Source organism: Durio zibethinus, chromosome 7 (genome assembly GCF_047325235.1).
Source record: "Durio zibethinus cultivar Kanyao isolate XHJ-2024 chromosome 7, ASM4732523v1, whole genome shotgun sequence".
In the NCBI taxonomy this organism is placed as follows: Eukaryota; Viridiplantae; Streptophyta; class Magnoliopsida; order Malvales; family Malvaceae; genus Durio; species Durio zibethinus.
In genome coordinates this window covers 20,862,747-20,884,053 of record NC_143168.1, presented here as the reverse complement: position 1 = coordinate 20,884,053, position 21,307 = coordinate 20,862,747, and the positions used below count along the sequence as shown (strand labels likewise).

General features: G+C 31.4%; 1 protein-coding gene across 1 annotated transcript; it reads right to left on the bottom strand.

Annotated features, from left to right (window-relative positions):
* Positions 1 to 14,301: 14,301 nt before the first annotated feature.
* LOC149518111 (uncharacterized) lies at positions 14,302 to 16,535 on the bottom strand. Its single transcript, XM_089763421.1, has 5 exons — positions 16,016 to 16,535; positions 15,827 to 15,919; positions 15,010 to 15,553; positions 14,658 to 14,850; positions 14,302 to 14,553 (listed from the first exon to the last, which is right to left on the bottom strand). Exons 1-5 carry the CDS (start codon positions 16,533 to 16,535, stop codon positions 14,302 to 14,304), a joined length of 1,602 nt encoding a protein of 533 aa, XP_089619547.1.
* Positions 16,536 to 21,307: the final 4,772 nt, after the last annotated feature.

The following is a 21,307-nucleotide window of genomic DNA, read 5'->3' as shown; positions in this document are numbered from 1 at the left end:
TAATTTTAATTTAATATAATATTTATAAAATATCATTTTACATCTTAATTATACAAAAATATAACATTTTTATTAAATTCATATCTTAAATTAAAGTAAAAATTAATAATTTTATTAATATAATACATATATATAAATATAAAATTAAATAACTAATAAAATATATATCAATTCAGATCGAAACTGATTTACCTAAAACTCAATTTTGACCCAACCTAGACTTACAATAAAAATCCAATCCGATATGAAATCCAATTTTTTTAAAAAAATCAACTTTATAAACTCTAATCGAATTGAAACTCAACAAATTCGGATATATTTGACATCTTTAATAAAAATTATTGTTAGATGAACCAAATTTCTATAATATAATGAGGTAAAAAAAAAAGTTTTGGAGGGCCATGGCCCTTACCTGCGCCTTATTTTCCTCTTCTTGCTCGATTATAGTTGCCAAAGTTATAAATGAAGCTAAACATTGGATTGTACTATGTTTTATTTGCCTTTTGCTAACTGGTTTCTTAAATGTGAAAATATTGATTGAAAGTAGTTAATAGATTTGTTAAAGGATTGGGCTTGTTTGATTTGTTGGGTTCAATTTTATTTCAACACAATTATGTATAAGAATTTTTAAGTTTTAGTTTAATCCAATTCAATTCGAATTATTATTTAATTAATTTTAGTATATTAATATAGTTATTAAATATGTTAATTTAAAAGATTTAAATATTAATTTATTTTTAAAATATATTTTAAAATATTAAAAAATATTTTTATATATATTTTAATATTTCAATATTTTTAAAAAATTTTAGGCTTCCCAAGCCAAGCCAAACCTTGGACAGGGATTTTGAAATATCATTTGAACTTGGCTCATTTTGATTCTACTCATGAGCACTTCTAATGATAATGCTAAGTGATAACAATACCAATGATAAAGTGTGTTTGGTAAAGTGAAAAAAAAAAAAAAACAATGGATAAAAGTGGATAGAAAAGTAAAAAGAAAATAAATTCTGACTATAGTTGATAAAAAAAAAAATGTAAGGAAAAGGAAAATAAAAAACTGATCATTTTCCACCCTTATTCATAAAAACCTATGATTCCAAATTAGAAAGATAAGAAGATAGAAAATGAAAGAGATGCGAGTCAAGTGTGCATAATATTCATTTTTTAAAGTTTCTTTTTATCTCAACTAACAAATGATATAATTATAATAAAATATAATTTTCATTTTTATTATATTTTTTAACTTCGTCAAATAATAAATGAAAATAAAATTACTTTTACTTTTCATTATTTCATTTTTACCAAATAAAAAATGAAAGGAAAAAAAATCTTCTTTTATCTTTTCACATTTTTTTTTCATTTTTGAAAATTTTTTATTCACCTTACCCAACAACGCGTTAAAGTTGAAAACAACGGAACTTAGAACAAACAAGAACGGCCTATTCATGACGGTGCAGCTGTCAATTGCTTTGAATTGTCCTTCATAAAAAAATGATTATAATAAATCCTCTTAAAAATTATATAACAACCTTACCCATCTTTTAAATAAATAAAAAAAAAACTGTCTCACCTACTCCTGCTTAAAAAAGTAAAATCTAGTTTGTTAGGATTAGTGCCAAATCCATAGGAGCGCAAATCACGTTTTGCAATTTCTTTTTTTTTTTTGGATAATGCTAGTAAAAATTACAATAAAATGACACTAGCGGGGTTTTCCACCCTAAATGTAAATATTTTGATTGTCATTGACTGCTTTAATCAAGTCAATGCAATTTTTTTTTGTTACATCAAAAGGATAAAATCTTATTACAAGTAAAAGGGAAGGGAAAGACCTGACTTGAAACCAGCCCTTAATGTTCCCTTAAACACTTTTAGCCATTAAGTCAAAGGCTTGGGAATAATGCAATAGACACCAAGTTTCATCACTTATGACGTCTTATAATGATGTATGGCTTTTGTGACTCTGTTTCTAGGGCTAGGGATATATTTGATGGGACTGATGACTCTGGGAAGGCGATGAAAGGGTCAAGCCGAAATGCCATGCTTGAAGTTTACTGGATAAATGGTCTACCTATGGAGGTCGATAGGCTTTTTGATAATGTACATGACATGGGGGTGATTCCTGACTCATCAACATATAAACTTCTCCCTCTGTTGAAGATGAAGCAGTGGTAAGTAAGCAGTTTGCTTCATTACAATTTCATAACATAAAAGCTTCTTTTTTATGGTATTTCACCAAATGTTATGTAACTGCAGGCTGCCTGATGAAGAGGTGGGTGAAATCCTAGCTGCATGTGTTGTCATGAACCCAAATGCCAAAGAAAGCCAAATAGACATAATGGACTTTGCAGCCTCCGATGTTGCATACTACAAGAAAGTGAGGTTTATGCAATTTTTGGACACAATTCCAAAATCCTCATCGGTGAAGATCATGAGAAGGCTTTTGAAAGATAAGATAATAGAAAACATGGGAAAAAACAGTTCCACAGCTAATGCAACATTGCCTAAATAAGCTAAACTAACTGTTTGTCTTAATTTTATTACTCCAGAGCACTTAAAGTAATCTCATATTTATACTCTAAAAAATGTTTGAACTCTCCTAATATTTAATTAATAGATGTATTTTATATGTTTCTGCTTGGGAATTTTAAAGGTCTTAATCTTAATGCTTGGTTGAGCTGGTTATTGGTACTAAACCAAATAATTGAGCCAAGATTTTATGATCAGGTCCTAGGTTGACAAATTTGATAACAAGTTGCTCAACAGTCAACAGAAGTTGGTGAACCAAATGGAAAAAGATGCTGTGGTACCTAATAAGAGGTTCTTCCTCGAGGCTCTAGAAGTTTTTGGGTCTTTACCAGCTAATCCAGGTTCTGTTAGTGCCATAAGGGTGATTCAAAGCAAGGTTTATATTGCATAGGCTTGGTTATCAAGTTCTGCTATAGTGCAGCATTGATTGAATGTGGTATGTGTCTCCAATTTTCTGCTATTTTCTTTTTGCATTTCTAGACCTATGCTTTTTTCATGCTTGCTTTTTTTTATTTCAAAATATAATATTATTTGTTAAAGTCTCTTCAAAATTCACACCTTTAATCATATTGTTATGAAGTCAATCTGCATTTCTTTGCAGCAGTAGTCAACAAGATGTTAAGCGTGATATTTTTCAAGCATCTGTATGCCACAAACCACCTTTCAGAAGCAAAAGCAAGTTTTTTGCCAAGGTAAAAAACCATTAAAAACTTCTATCACTGAATGTCTTCCTCGTACAAGTCATTTCATTATAGGACAACGAGTTGTTTCATATTATTTTAATTGTTCAATGCTTTAGTTTATTTCATTATCATTTTAAATGTTTTTATAGTTTTACAGATTAATTTAATCAAATGCTAATAATATACCTGGAGTGAAGCCGGGGCATCCTTCTGGTTATATATAATATAGATTATTTTATATATTATGTTATAGTTTTATTAGATGTCAATGCAATTTTACTTACTGATATAGTTTCATGATATCAAATTTAATTAGTCACTCTCATTAAATGAACAAACACCAAGAGAACTAGTAAATTACATCATATATTCATCATGATCTGTGTGTAATATTTTATTTTCAACCACGACCTTTAAAACATAATTTTTTTATCCATAAGCTTTTAAAATGATCCAAATTCATCTATTAAATTATTCTTAGTTAAAATTTGAAAAAATGTGGCATCTCAACCATATGTATGTTCATGTGAATGTCCAAATGAAAAAAAACAAATACAGGCTTTGTTGACTTTTAAGTTAAAATTTGTCATATAAATATATATGTGGCATATATATTTATTATATTTTTTAAAAAGTCATAAACGAAACTTTGACTTTTAAAAGATATGGGTGGAAACAAAATCACACAAAAATCATGGTTGTAGTACAAAATCATACAAAACTTTAGAAAATTATATAAAGAACCCAAAGACAATAAACACCTTAAATCTATCATTACCAGTATAGTTATATTCTGTCCAAAAAAAAATAGTACGATTATATAATACATACTGGCTTGTGATCTGGGTAATGCATAAATTAGTTGTCTACTTATATATTTGTAAATACATAAAAAATAATATTTTATAGACACCTATGTTTAAACTTTAAAAATTACAACATACTTAAAATTTAAATATTGAAATGATATATCAAGAAAAATAAACTTATTTTAAAATAACTGTGATAAATATTATTAAAATCATAAAATAAAAATACACGATAAAAAAATAAATAAAAAATTGCATCTATAGCTATATGTTTATATCATTAATAAAAATAAGTTATGTTTATTTTAAAAAGTATTAAATTATATTATGCAGTTTTTTATCAAAATAAAATTTTGAGATTTTATCTACTCCAATTAAATAAAATTGAACTTTTATTTTGAATCAAATAAGAAACTTGCATTGCTAATAACTTGAGTTACAATTAGCAATGATAATATCTTTTATAATTCTCTAGTATTCTTCTATTTAAATTAGATCATTAGTAATGTAAAGTTCAAATTGTACTAATACATTGCCTAACCTAATTTGCTTCTAGCCTAACATGCTCTACAGAACAAGAAATAGAATCTCTTCTCCTAAGCCTTGCATCATCTACAAAGTTACCTATCATTGAAAGGTATGTTGAAACTAGTTGGATTAGGTTTATTATGCCTAACGCATCCCTTTCAAGCACTATGTATACCCTGTGTCTTTAGCAATAACTGTTGTAAGATCTGCCATTCTTGGAAGACTGAAGAGCAACGACTATCCTATCCCTATATATGGCAAGTCCATTATCACTATAATTGCATTTGTCATACAAATAGTTCCATCAAAATTGACTTTAATAAAATTTAACTATTAATTACTTCATTAAGTAAAAACCTCTAATTAAATATTAGAGTAGACTATGTTTAATGTGTGAAAGACTCATGCAGCTTTGCTGTGCAGCTTGTTTCTCCTTTTTCTACTTTCCACTTCCTTTCTTGCTAGTTGCCCATCAAAATTAACTTTAATAAAATTTAATTGTTAATTACTTCATTAAATAAAAACCTCTAATTAAAGATTAGATCAAAATAAAATAAAAAAAAATGAATACCTAAAGAGAACACATGAATAACAATTTTGAAATTTTATAAGCATTTGCTGATTTGTTACAAACATTACCACTAAATAAACAAAAGTAAATACAATGTAATAGTAGTAGAACTCACATGTGACTTCTTTTTATACTACCTTTGATTGATCATTATGACTTAATGGAATGGAAAAGAAAGCAAGATTACTTGATTATGCAATTGTAAGAGAGCTTTCATGTGAAAGCCAAAATTTCAAAGGCTTTTAGCTTCATAGCTTGTAGATTGTTGTAGGTTTGAAGCTTTTCTTCTTTCTTGCTCAAGCTAAAATCTACCACTTACTTCTCCAGGATCTCCCTTTCCTTTTTTTCTTTGGCTGAAACTGTAAAATCCTTCTTCATAGAATTCTTTTTATAATGGCTCACTTCATTTTTAACTTTCTAAGTTTATACTAACTCTTCCCTTTTTTTTTTTTTTTTTATGCTTCCCGATTTATGAAAGAGTTTTAAGAGTGATTTTTCTCTAATGATTTATTTTTAAAATCTTTAAAAAAATCATATCACATAACAATAATTTAAGAAATATTTATTTTTTTTAATTTAGTTTAAATAGATTAACTGAATTAAGTTTATTTAGCCAATTTTCTAAGGTTTATATAATCTAAATTTATTTTAAATCCATATATAAGAAATAATATTATCATACTTAAATTCTAAGAAAATATTTGGTAAGAATATTTTGAATTAAAATTAAAATTTTTTATTTTTGAATTTGAATTAATAATGATTGATTTGATTTTTTATTATATTTTAACTATAACTTAAACCAAAACATAAATAATTAAATATACATATGATTCTATTTAAGTTAAAATTTAAAAGATTTCGATAATTAAATAATTTTTTAAATCTATTTATTTGATAAATAGTATAAAATTAGAAACTATCTTACATGTTGATTTTTTATTATTTTGAATAATATATAATTAGATTTAGATATGTCTAGATGGATTCGAATCAATATTTATATATTTTGAATATTTAATATGATTCAATGATTTAATTTGAAAGTTTTTTATATTTGATTGTTTCGAATAATATTTAATTAGTATTATCTTACGTGTCATTCAAATAAATTGTCTAATAAGAGTCCACATTAGCAAAACTTATCAGATTTTTATGTATGTTGTAATATAATATTGTATATGATTTCACAACAAAATATTATAAATAATTCAGTTATGTATTCATTGAAGAGAAATTCTTTAATATATTTTCAGTGAAATTTTTTTACAAGTGAGATGAATATGGTAACGCATGTCTTATTTTTTTATTTTAAATATACCTTAAAAAATGTGTTACTCTATTAACTGCGCTTGTAAAAATTAAAAAACTACATTGCAAATGTATTTAATAATTTCTCTCATTTTAATGTGAAAATATTACTTTATCAAATTCTTATCTATCCATATAATTTATACATTGACAACATATCTCAAGTTAGGATTAACGAATCAAAAGCATAGCTTGCAGCTTATAAAAATTAAATTATGTTTTCATTTTAATGTGATCTTAAATGGACAATGCAATAAATAGGGTATTCAAGGTTTTAATCGAATTCATTGATCGTGCTGATTCAATTTCATTAATTTTCATGAAATTCTCCTATTCCAACTCCATTAGTTTATTGATGATATCTTCAAATGGCAAATAGGAAGTTTACCAAAATCCCAAGTTTTAAGTGCTTCCTTTTTCAAAAAAAAAAAAAAGAATTTTTGAGTCAAATTTCAAAATATGGATATTGTTAGGTTAAAAAATGCCTGATCTAATCAAACATCTAAATCAGTGAAAGCAAAACTAAATGATTAATCAATCACACAAAAAATTATAATTTAATATGATTCAACTTAATCGGTTTATGTCCACGGATAAGAGAAAAAATTCACTAGTTGTAGAGAATTACAAATATACAATTTCAATCAATCATTCAATAATTAATACTCATAAACTTTCTCAATCTTTTTTAAGCCTACGAAGTATTTTAAAGCCAAACAAATATATACCCATGTGCATCCATGCATTATATCTATGTAAATGCTCTCATTTTTCTCTAGTTCACTCAAACATACATATCCATAAAGACACTCTCAATCTCTTTTAGTCCTATGGGGTGTCTATGCGAATAAAATCTTATAACTCTCTTACATTTTTTTGTTATACCTAACCTTATTGAGACTCTACCTATTTATAAGCATACAAACTTATTTATTAGGAATCCCTTTCATCTTAGAAATCTTTTTTTGCAAGTTTTTTTATCCATAAAATAATATCTAACCAATCTCATTTGGAATAAATCTTTATTTAAATCTTTTATATTATTTTAGTTAATCCCAACAATCTCAATATTGATTCAAATTTCATCAATCTTAATTTTCATGTTGCACATGTTTGATTCCAATCACAATGGAAGTCTTGTAACAAACTTCTCCGTGTGTCTTTATGCTTCATACAAATTGATCTTCAAAATACAAAGTCGAACTCTACTCTTGAATAAATTTTTTTTAGGTTTGTCTTTTCCTATACTTCGAACCTTCAGCTATGTTACTAATTGTTAGGCTAAAAAAGCCCTAATATAATCAAACAGGAAGCAAAATCAAATAATCAATCAATCACACAAGAGACAGTCAGTGGTAGATCTTGATCTTTAATTTTGTGAGGGCTAAAATAATATTTTATAATAATTTTTTTCAAAATATATCAAATCTATTAATAATAAAAAATAAATGCAAATAAATAATAACAAAACTTATAATTATAAGTATGCTATATATATATATATATATATATATATATATATATAACAAAATGAATATATTAAACAATTGGTCTCACGATTTCTAATTATGAATCACTAATAATTTCTTTATAAAAATAAAATCATTATATTTTTTACAATATTAACACATTATTTTATCATATTTAATATTTAAAGTATTAAAATGAAAAATCACAAAAAATATATTTTTAAATAAATTAAATTTGAAAAGAATAAAGTAAAGACTTTAATACAATAAATTAAAATCTTCTAATTTTTTACATTATATTTTTACATTATAAAAAATGAAAATATGTTTAAATTAATCATATTAATTATTTTGACATGTAACAATTTTCAAATAAAATGAGCATGCAGAATATAATAAAAAAATTGATTTAAAAAAAAGAATCACAATTGGATATTTGTCGATTCAATTTTAGTTATTAGAATACTTGTATATGTATTAAACTTAAATTTACATGTTTGTGAAAATAAAATGTTGACAAATTTATTATTCATTTTAAATTGAAAAGTATTTATCATAAGTAAACACAAGTTAAAGCAATTTTTTTTTTTTTAGATTAAGAGTTGTAATATTTAGATACAAATAACTTTTGTAACTGTGGGAAAACATTTAGTTACAAGTGATTGTATTTTGTAATCTGTTAATTGTAATCTGTATATATCTGTATCCTTAAAATTGAGAATTTATATCTCTAGAATTAAAGACAGAATATCAGGATAGACAATTCCTTGATTATAGGGATTAAATTTAGGAATATTTAGTTTCCTAGTTTATCCTCTAGTTAGTTGTATTTAAATCTATGGTGTTTGTATGATTCGATACACAAGTTTTTCAATATACTCTCATTTTTTCACATGGTATCAGAGTTTTAGACTCTTCTTGGGAAAAAAATTTTTTAGCCTTCATTGTTGAATTTTTTTTAGGCCTTCATAGACAAATTATGTTAAGTCTGTCATACTTTTATTTTTTTTTCCTTTTTGGCCTTCATTGCCTATACTCGTTTCAGTCTTGAGAAAGGTAATCATGTCAGAAATAGCAGAATCTGTTGCTACTACTCGATTTGGAGAAGTAACAACTGGTCAAACCATAGGGGAACTACAGAATATCCAAGCGGCATATAGATTGAATGGAAAGAACTACTTAAAGTGGTTTCAATTGGTTCAAACCTTTCTAAAAGGGAAAGGAAAATTGAGTCATCTTCTTGGCACTGGTCCTGAGAAAGGAGATCCAAAATTTGAGGCTTGGGATGAAGAGGATTCTATGGTTATGTCATGGCTGTAAAATTCTATGACGCCAAATATTAGTGACACTTGTATGTTTTTGTCCACGGCCAAAGACATTTGGGAATCAATTCGTCAAACCTATTCCAAAGTTAAAGATGCTGCTCAAGTTTATAAGGTAAAGATCAAGATTGCAGCTCTCAAACAAAGGAATAAGTCAGTCATAGAGTATGCTATTCTTTTTAAAAATCTTTGGCAAGAGATGGATCACTATCGGTGCATAGAAATGAAGTGCAGTGAAGATGTAACAACTTTGAAAAAATTTATTGAAAAAGATCGAGTCTATGATTTTTTTTCTGGACTGAATGTTGAGTTTGATCAAGTCAGAGTCCAAATTTTGGGAAAACAAGATTTGCCTTCTTTAAATGAAGTGATATCCATGGTTAGAGCAAAAAAGAGCAGAAGATGAATGATGTTTGACAGTGTGCATGTAAAAAGATCTGCTATGGTCTCTAATGGTGGGAAGAACCAAAGCTTAGAACAATTACCAGTCAGTGAGAATGAGAAAGGTGATTCGGTTAAAACTTCAAATCGCGACAATCTTTGTGCACCTATTGCAAGAAGCCAAGGCACATCAGAGATCGTTGCTGGAAACTACATGGAAAACCTTCAACTTCAAGCAACAAATGGGGTTATAAATGAGGACAACCAAGAAATCAAGGACAAGCTCACATGACTGCAATGGAGTTAAACCAGGAGAAGTCTCAGGAACAAGGAGAGTTGGATAAGAAAGAGATTGAGAAACTGAAAAGCCTATTGAGAATTCTTGAAATGGCTACTGGTGTATGCTCCTTGGCACATTTAGGTAAGGACTCTAGTGCAGGTAAAGTCTCTAATTCTCATGGATTAAATGTCTCAGATAAGTCCATTAAGAGTTTTTGGGTCATTGACTCAGGAGTCACAGATCACATGACACATTCTTCATAAAAGTTTAATGCATATACCCTATGTCCTGGTAATAAAAAAATTACTGTTGCAGATGGTTCACTTACACAGTTGCAGGATTAGGAGATGTTCAAATTAATCCCTCATTCGTTCTTAAAAATGTTCTTCATGTTCTTAGATTATCTACTAATCTGATATCTATACAAAGACTTACTAGCGACATAAACTGCAATGTGACTTTTTATCCCTTTTACTGTGAATTTCAGGATCAGGGTTCGAGAAAAAGGATTAGACTTGCTAAGGAGAAGGGTAGACTATACTATCTTGAGACATCCAACAACATAAGTAATATCAAGAATAGTTTACCTTTGTCATTTCTTTCTGAACAATCTTCTAATAAAGATAAAATCTGGCTTTATTATTTTCGTCTTGGACATCTTTTTTTTGAAACTTTGAAAAACATGTTTCCTTCTTTGTTCAAAGAATTAAACGTTGAAGATTTTCATTGTGATGTTTGTGAACTTACAAAACATAGACATGTATCTTTTCCAATTAGTAACAAAAGAAGTTCTACTTCCTTTTACTTGATTCATAGTGACATTTGGGGTCCCTCTATAATTTTTAATATTTCTGGGGCAAGATGGTTTGTTTCATTCATAGATGATTGTACCAGGGTTTCTTGGATTTTTTTTACTTAAATCCAAATCAAATGTGAATGGTATGTTTTTTAGCTTCCAAAATATGATCCAAAATCAATTTGGAGTGAGAATCAAAAGATTTAGGTATGATAATGCAAGAGACTATTTCAACCAGAATCTATCCACCTATTTTCAAAGTGAGAGGATTATCCATGAATTATCTTGTGTTAATACTCCATAACAAAATGGAGTGACAGAGAGAAAAAATAGCCATTTACTAGCCACAATCCGACCTTCTTTTTTCAAGAAAATGTGCCCAAATTTTACTGGAGGGAAGCTGTTCTCACTTCTACATACATTATAAATAGGTTACCTTTAAGGGTTTTGAAATTTAAAACTCCTATGGAACTACTATCACAATTCTACCCTAACCTTAATACCATAAACAACCTCACACCTAGGATATTCGGTTGTACATCATTTATTCATGTTCACAATCATAATAGGGAAAAGTTGGATCCAATAGCAATTAAGTGTATCTTTATGGGGTATTCATCAACTCAGAAAGGGTATAAGTGCTATTATCCTCTTATCAAAAAATTTTATGTGTCTGCAGATGTCACTTTTGAAAAAAGTAAACCATTTTTTACTCAACCTTATCTTCAGGGGGAGACATCATTTATAGAAGATAAGGATAAAGACTTCTTTTTGCTTGACTTGTTATCCTCCTCCAAAACAATTTCACCCATTAATTTTTTTAAGCCTAAACCCATTTCTTCAAAGTCCAAGTCAAACACTGATTCTAAATCTGAACCCATTCCAAACACAGAAGTTGTGACTAAGGATAATACTATTCTTGATTCTGTGAAAGAATTACAGGTGTACTCAAGAAAAAAAGTTTCAACTCCTGAACCAGTGCAAATCTAAGAATCTAATCCTAACTCTGGAAATGAGGTAATTACAGTCTCTGATTTTATTTCTTAAAATGAGCATGACTCTTTTAAAATTAGTGATTATGATCTACCTATTACCATTAGGATAGGAACTAAAGAATGTACTAAACATCCATTATACCCAATCTCTAATTTTATGTCATTTGAAAAGTTTTCACCATCCCATAAAAATTTTCTTGTGAGCCTAAATACTATTTCTATTCCAGCTACATTATCTGAGGTATTATCCAATGAGAAATGGATGCAGGCGATGAAATAGAAATGGAGGCCTTAGAGAAAAATAAGACATGGGAACTGGTAGAGTTACCTACAGAAAAACATCCAGTTGGGTGTAAATGGGTTTTTACTATAAAGTATAAGGCAGATGGTACTATTGAAAGATACAAGGCCAGGCTGGTGGCTAAGGGCTACACTCAAACTTATGGAGTGGATTATCAAGAAATTTTTGCTCAGTTGCCAAGATGAATATGTTAGGATTTTATTATCCTTGACGGTAAATTACAATTGGTAGCTTCAACAATTTGATGTAAAGAATGCCTTTTTACATGGTGATTTGGAAGAAGAAATATATATGAAAGTTTCATCAGGATTTGAGGGTCATCTAGAAGCAAAAAAAGTATGCAAGCTGAAAAAGGCTTTATATGGCCTTAAACAGTCTCCTAGGGCCTGGTTCGAGAGATTTACCAAAGTGATGCTAGGAATGAAATATAAATAGAGTCAAGGGGATCACACACTGTTTATCAAGCACTCAGATTCAGGGAAGGTCACAATTCTATTAGTATATGATGATGATATAATTGTAACTAGAGATGATGAAAAAGAGAGAGAGTCTCTAAAATAGTATTTGGCCAGAGAATTCGAGATAAAAGAGCTAGAGAGATTGAAGTACTTCCTAGGAATTGAAGTAGCCCACTCATGTCATGGTATTTTTATCTCACAACAAAAATATGTGATGGATCTTTTGAGAAAAACTGGAAAGCTCGCATGTAAACCTGTAAGTACCCCTATAGATCCTAATCATAAGCTTAGAGAAGCTAATGAAGATGCTGTTGTAGATAGGGAGATATACCAGAGATTATTTGGAAGACTTATTTATCTCTCACATACTAGACCTGACATAGCATATGTTGTGAGTGTGATAAGTCAATTTATGCATAGTCCTAAAGAAGTACACCTATAGGCTGTCTACCGTGTACTACACTATTTGAAGGCTAATCCAAGGAGAGGTATCTTATTTAAAAGAAATTTAGGGTTGGTACTAGAGACATATACAGATGCTGATTGTGCAGGTTCAGTAACTGACAGAAGATTTACCTCATGCTACTGCACTTTTTTATGTGGTAATCTTGTAATTTGGAAGAGTAAAAAACAGAATGTGGTGGTAAGATCAAGTGCTGAAGCAAAGTTTAAGGCAATGGCTCAAGGAATTTGTGAACTACTATGGTTAAAGATTATTTTAGAAGACTTGAAGATCAAATGGGATGGACTAATGATACTTTATTGTGATAACAAATCTGCAATAAGCATTGCACATAATCCTGTGCAACATGACAAAACAAAACACATTGAAGTAGACCGACACTTCATAAAGGAAAAACTAGACAGTGGATTGATTTGTACCCCATATGTATCAACCAAGAGTCAACTTACAGATGTGTTGACTAAAGGCCTCAATAGTGCAACATTTCGGGAAATTATTTCCAAGCTAGGAATGGAAAACACATATTCACCAGCTTGAAGGGGAGTGTGGGAAAACATTTAGTTACAAGTGGTTGTATTTTGTAATTTGCTGATTGTAATTTGTATATATTTGTATCCCTAAAATTGAGAATTTGTATCTCTAGAATTAAAGACAGAATATCAGGATAAACAATTTCTTGATTATAGGGATTAGATTTAGGAATATTTAATTTCCTAATTTACTCTCTAGTTAGTTGTATTTAAATCTATGGAATTTGTATGATTCGATACACAAGTTTTTCAATATACTCTCATTTTTCCACAATCTCATTTTTCCACAGTAACTATATATCAATTATAAATATATAGAATAAAGAATAATATATATCAACACAATAACATTAAGGTTAAGGGGGCGAAACTAATTTTTTTATAAAAAATTTTCAAAATTATTATAAAAATAATATATGTATAAAAAAATTTAAAATTTTTTAGGGGCAATTTTTTTAAAGGTTCCGCCGTTGAAGATAACAATTTAATGTGATTTAATCCAATTAACTTGTATCCAGAGATGAGAGAAAAAATTTACTATTTATAGAGAATCACAAACATACAATCTCAATCATTCATTCAACAATCAATGCACACAAACCTTCTTAATTTCCTCTAATTCTATATAATATTATAAACCCAAACAAATATACACTCATGCATCATACTTACATAGACCTTCTCATTCTCCTCTAATCTTTTCAAATATACACATCCTTAAAAACACTCTCAATCTACTTTAATCCTATAGGATGTTTATCCCAATAATACCGTATAACTTTCTTACATATTTTTATTATACCAAACTCCACTTTTTAAAAAAAAAACGTTAAAAATTTTATGAAGGAAGTCGCTTAATTGTTACAAAATCCAAGCTACGAAATCAGCATTTCTAAAAACACCCAGTTTAGCAAGATTATCGGCAAAATTGTTACATTCTCTAAGCACATGACAGAGAAACCTTCTTGATTGAAGCTACCAGATTTGGTGATTTTGTAGAAGACGTCGTATTTCCATGGCCTTTGCTCCGCTGTGTTGATCCATGGTATTACCACTTTTGAATCACTTTCAACCAAAATCTCTGGTTTTGAGCTGATGTTAGCTTTCACCATGATTGAGAGTATCTCCTGAATTGCTAGAAGTTCTGCTAAGTTATAGTCAACCACTCCTATGCTTTTGGAGGACATGAGCCTGACATTTCCGTTACAATCTCTTATTACTCCACCAATACCTCCCAGTCCAGGTTTCCCAAAAACTGATCCATAACATTAATCTTCCACGAATCTGCAGGTGGAAGGGACCAAACTGTTAGTTGTCTCTTAGTTTTCTTCTGAGTTGGAATCATAAGGCATTCAAGATTTTCCATGAAATTCAGCACACTAAGGTGAATGTTAGGGAATTTAGCCTTCATCCACCAACCAAGCCTGGTACAGATTAAATTCATCAATTTGTCTGGTCATCTCTTTCTTGTTGAAAATCTTTTCATTTCAAGCTAGCCATATGGACCAAACAACAACGTAAAATAGAGTTTTTAAAGAGTTTGGCATTGACCAATAGATGTTCCATCTCTGACAAAAACTAACCAAATTTTCCATGCCATCTGACAGTAGAGGAAGAAATGCTCTATCGATTTGGCCTTATTACAGATGACACATTTGTTTTCTACTCCTCTCAAACACCCCCTTGCTTGTAATACTTCCATAACTGCAATACTTCCTCTCAGCAAATTCCAGCAGAAAAGTTCCACTTTCGGTGGTGTGATTCCTTGCCAAATTTGGCTCTCTGTTGGTATCTCTTCGTTGACAAGCTCCATCAACTCTGTTCTGAAAGCTTTTGGACTGTATTCACCATTTATCGCATGCGCCCTTATCAATCTATCCTGACCATATGTTGAAAGTGTGACTTTACCGAGAAGATTCATAAGCTGCCACCACGATTCCTTCTCCCAGTCAAGAACTTCTTGTCTCAAAGGAATGTGCCCAACCCAATTGTTCCCTCTCCATTCTCCAAATTCGTTAATCATCCAAACCTTATTTCCTGATATTGCATAAATTCTTGCATAGACGTCTTTCAATATGAGACTGTTGAGCCATTTATCACTCCAAAATAGGATTCTGGAATCGTTACCTGCAAAAGGAAAAAACCTGGATTTTATGAGGTTAGAAAAATCTCCCACATTCTAACTATTTTTGAATGTCACTCCACTCTAGAGAGGAAACAAATAGAACAAGGATCCGGCCAAACAGTCGCATGGGGCATGTTACAATTGTCACAGATAACCTCTCTCCAAAGAGCTTGATTTTCATTGCCGAATCTCAATGGCCATTTCAACAGCAGTGCCTGATTACCCGATTCAAGGCTTATTATTCCCAGACCACCAAATTTCTTACTTCTACAGACCGTATCCCAATAAAACCATCCTCATTTCTCTTTTTTCATATGTGTCTCCCCATAGGAATTGTCTCTGGGTTTTTTCCAACTCTTTTCTGACACCTGCAGGCATTTTGAAAATGGACATATAGTATATCGAAAGGTTTATGAGAATAGATTTTATCAAAGCAATTCTACCTCATATTGACAGAAGTTTGCCTTTCCATTTGCTCAGTCTATTCTTAAAAGAATTAATCACCCGCTTCCATGTTGATACCAATCTTGGGTTTGCTCCAAGAGGAAGACCCAGATATTTTGGTGGAAGAGTTTCAATTTTGCACCTAAGGATCTCTACCCAATTAAGCATCAATTGATGCTCCACCATCATCTCATATAGTGCACTCTTTAAGAAGTTCACTTTTAGACCAGAGGTTAGCTGGTAGCATTTTAAGATTCTTTTTATTTGCCTTAGCTGTCCCACATCGCCTTTGCAGAAGATAATCATATCATTTGCGAACTGTAGGTGTGAGATATGAAGGTTTCCATGCCCATCCTTTATTCCATTAAACAAATTCAGATCAACCGCCCTTCTTAGCATCATACTTAATCCTTCTGCAACTATCAGAAACAACAGTGGAGAGAGCGGATCAGCTTGTCTAAGTCTCTTTTGCATCATTATTAGTCTGGTGAGTGAGCCACTGATGCTGTTGATATGCACCCCCATATCCATGAAATCCATTTTCTGTTGAAACCCATTTTTACCATCATTGATATTAAGAAGTTCCAGTCAACAATGTCAAAAGCCTTCTCAAAGTCAAGCTTCAAAATAATACCCCCCTCTGACGATTTTTTCATACTATTTATCACCTCATTTTCAATAAGAACACCGTCCCTAATATGTTTTCCCTCCACAAAGGCAGATGACTTGCTTCAATCTATTAGCTAATACTCTTGCTCCTATCTTGTATAAGCTACTGATTAGAGATAATGGACGAAAGTCCATTTAGGGACTTGTAGCACTGTTTTTTTAGTTGATGACATAATGAAGGAGCAATTTATACCTTTTGCCAATTTTTCAGTTTTTTCAAACTCTTCCAAAAAATCCAGTATATCAGACTTTAGTAAGCTCCATTTCCCTTTTATAAAGTTGAAGTTGAATATATCCGGTTCAGGCACCTTATCTCCATAACATCCTTCAACTGCATTCCATACTTCCTCTTCTGTGAATGGTACCTCTAGCCTCTGGGATTCCATCACAGTTAACTTCTTGGTTTCTAATTCCTCCACGAAGAACAATTGCTTTAAAAATTTTCTGAACATATTTTGGAAATGATTCTCTGCCGCTGCTCTAATCTACTTTGGGTTGTTAAGTCTTTTGCCTCTGTGGGATATGTAGCTGAGGAAATTATTTCTCCATCTGTTGTTGGAAGTACAGTGAAAATATTTTGTGTTCTTATCTCCCTCTTATATCCATTTTACTCTTGCCTTCTGCCCCCATGTTTGTTCTTCCTCTCCTTGTAATCCTCATAACATTTCTTTTTTTGTTACTATAGCCAAGTTGATGCTTTCATCCATTGGTTTGACTCCATGCTCTCTCTCCAACAATGCTATCTCCTTCTCTAGTGAGTCTATTGAGGCTTCCATATCTCCTTACCCATGATCGTTCCATTGTCTGATGTCCTTCTTCAGAAGTTTGAGCTTATGCATCGCCATGTTACCTGTGTATCCCTCCACCTCGTATAAGCTCCATTTATTTTCTACCAGCCAATGAAACTCCTCATTCTTAAGCCAGTGATTAAAAGTTTTAAACGGTTTCGGTCTCCAATCCTGTGCTTCAATTCCCAGACAGAGAGGAATATGGTCAGATATAGAGTATTCTAAGCACCATTGATTGATCGTTGAGAAGAGCACTAACCAGTTCTGTATGATAAGGAATATATCCAGTCTGCTCATTGCGATTCTTTCACCTCTCCTATACCACGTGAATTTTTTACCAGCTAGGGGAAGATCAATTAACTCTGCTTCTTGTATGAAGTTTGCAAAGTCTGTTGATGATCTGGCAATATTTGCTATCCCAATTCTTTCCTCCTCGTTTGGCACTGCATTAAAGTCGCTTGCAAAGCACCACAATTTTGAGCTACTTGATTTTACTTCTGCTAGTTCTTACCAAAATACTTTCCTTTCGTATACATCATTAGGGGCATACACATTGCATAAATTAAAAGTGCCAGATTTATTTGTGAAACTCCAAATGAACATCTCTCTACAAGTGTAGGATATGAATGAGAAATCCTCCTCTGCCCACATACATATCAATACCCCCGCAACTCCATTTGGGTCATTTTGGGTAAACTTTACTCCTTTTCTTTCCCATAGTTGTCTAATTGTTTTGTCAGTCACTTTATGGGTCTTGGTTTCTTATGTAAAAATACTTTGGTTTTTCGTTTGACATTATCGTCCTAAAGGTCTCATTTTTTCACTCCTTCCAATTCCTCTAATATTTACAGAAATAATCTTCATTGTGAGAAATAAAAACCCCTTGATTCTACCATTTTTCCTACTGAGAATAAGTAATTAAGAATTACCTTCCCATTCCTCCTCTGCCGCCTCTATCTCTATTAGCTTTTACAGTACTTCTTCTTCGTCTCCTCTTACTGATAGGCCTAGCAGCTTGCCCACTTCAAGTGTTTTCTCTAATTCTCTTCTAAGGACCCTATTCCTGCTTCGAATATCTTCATCAGATAAATCAGCCTCCTCCCAATACTGTGTCTTCAAGGCTTTCTTCCCTATGGCTGTATCTTGCCCACAGTCCTCTCTTCCTTTTAATACCTTCTGGCGTCGTTTTCCCTTTTTTCCTCGGCTTTGTATCATTTCTTCTTCTACCAGTAGTTTTTCTATCCTTTCTGCCATGTATTAGCTCCCCTTTCTGACTTTGAAGAATAATATTTTCCGCCATCGACAACTGTCTGAAGCTTTGCAATTTTCGGCCCCCATAATTCTTGTCCAGTCTCGTCATTATTTTCATCTTTCGATTGGGTCCTTGGCCTTTCAACTTTGTATTGAGCACTTATCTTGCTGGCACAGTTTGGGCTTAGTTCAACGCCTAATTCTATCTCTTTTTCAGCCAAAATTTCCTCTATAGCCCAAATATCATCAGTCAGTGCTTGTCTTCATGTGTTGTGACTGGGGTTTTTTTCCCTGTTTTCCAAAATTAATACCACGTTATTTGCGACTGCACGCTGTCTGAAATTTGCGGCTGACTTAACTCTCCCCCAGCTGTATAACCATTTACCAATATCTCGCTACTTGCTCGTGTGTCAAAGTTTCCCAGGTCCGACTTTTCACCTCCTTCATCGTCGCACTATCCATTACTGCACAGTTGGAGTTCCTTTTCTGTGCTTGAGGAAGCTGAACTTGATGAGGACGATGGTGTTGATTGACTCTTTTTGATTTGTTTTATCCCAGTATTCCATAAGAAACCTGACCCGTCTTCCAGCGTTACTTTAACATGATATGATTTCCCGTTTATTACTATCTGCAAGTAACTTGGGAGATGAGTATCTGTTCTGATGAGAGCTAAAACTCTTGCTACGTCCAATCTTCGTTTTCTCATCATACTATTATCGATGGTAATAAAAGTTCCCCAAGCGCTTCCAATTCTACTAAATAGCTCATAATTCCATGCATGAAGTGGGATATTTTCAAGTTTAATCCAAACAAACTTGTCACTTGGATGTATCTTTGGATTCCACGACCTAGTCCAGAAGAACCAATCACTTAACCACACCTTTCCATCTTCAAGCATCCCCAACATTTCCTCTCGACTCAAACTGTAGTAACACCATACTACCTCCCCATGAAGGTAACTGAGAAGTGCATAACCCCTTGACTGAATATTTGTTGCTATAGGAAGTTTATTGCCAGTGGATCTTTTACCCCCGTTACTGCACATCGTTCAAGCCATTCCAAATCAAGGTTTTCCTATTTCCACTCAAACATAACTGACTTCTGTGGTTCTGTTTGCTTATCACGATAATTTTTTGTTGCACCTGAAGCAATAATTACAACAATACAAAAGCAATATATCGCAATAAACCCACAGTAATAGACAACAATTAATAATAAAAAAATACAGAAAAAATAAAGCACACCAAGATTTACATGAAAAACCCTCAAGTGTAGAGAGAAAAATCACGGATCATCAGAAAAATCTCCATTATCAGATAATTAATATACAAAGTTCTTCTCTAGCTAAAACTAGAGCTAATTAACAACTAGAGAGACAATTGGAGAAATCTCACCAAATAGGTCACTCAACAAATACGCTTTGGATTTGTTCTTAGAAAGCTTCAAACCCGATTTTCACTGTTCAGAATGTAGAACTCTGAATCATAATTCTCCTGACAGTTTCAATTCAATCGGACCACGAATCGACTTCCGTTCAATCAACTCTCTCTTTTCTTTTTTCTTTTTTTTTTCTTGGCTTTTCTTCTTTCTCTTCTTGGTTTTGTGACACCACTTCAAAATAACCCCACTTCTTTTTTTATTAAGCAGCTAGGGCTATGTGTAAAAAGAAAGATCAAGGCCATGGCCTTTACTTGGTCAAAAACCAATTACATGGGGCTGGACCCCATTTTCCTAACAATCTCCCCTCCAGCCCCATTAGGAGGAGATTCATCACCATAGCAGTTTCATTTGGAACTTACCTTGGCCAAGGAACTCATTTCGGCCAAGTTACTACAAAGCTCAAGCTTTTTCTTGGGAAGTGTCTTAGTTAACATATTTGTTACATTATCATCAGTATGGATTTTTTTCAACAACATCTATTATTTTTTAATCACTAAACGTAACCAATGATATCTAACATCAATGAATTTTATTCTAGCATGGTACATGACATTCTTACTCTAATCTGAAGTACTCTAGCTATCACAAAACATTACATACTCTTTTTGATTCAACCCCAATTCAAAAAAATATTTCATCCAAAGCATTTCTTTACCTGCTTCAATTGCTGCAATATACTCAGCCTTTGTAGTTGACAAAGCAACACACTTTTATAACTTAGACTACCAAAACACAGCTTCTCCTGAAAAAGTGAACAAATATCTTGAAGTAGATTTCTTACCATCAAGATTGCCTATCATGTCAACATCAGTATACCATTTTAGAACTGATTGTAAAACTTTTTAAGTTAAGCACATTTTTTGTGTGCCCCTCAAATATATAAAAATCCCTTTTGTTGCTTTTTAGTGAACTTTTTTTGGATTAGAAAGAAATTTGCTTACTACACCAACTGCATGAGCAATGTCAGACCATGTACAAATTATAAGATACATTAAAGAACCGACTGCAAAATAATAAAAAATACTAGACAGAGCTAGTTGCTCTTTCTTAAACATTATACAAGATTTCTTATTTAGATGAAAATGGTTGGCAAGTGGACTGCTAACTGATTTAGCATGTTGTATGTTGAATCTACTAAGCACTCATTCAACATACTTTTCCTGT

Coding starts and splice junctions, on each gene's coding strand:
- LOC149518111 (XM_089763421.1), bottom strand. CDS start 16,535: ATGGATTTCATGGATATGGGGGTGCATATCAACAGCATCAGTGGCTCA. Junction 15,554..15,826: donor GATGGTTTTATTGGGATACG/GTCTGTAGAAGT, acceptor TTCCTTTTGCAG/GTAACGATTCCAGAATCCTA. Junction 14,851..15,009: donor CAGATGGCATGGAAAATTTG/GTTAGTTTTTGT, acceptor AATCTGTACCAG/GCTTGGTTGGTGGATGAAGG.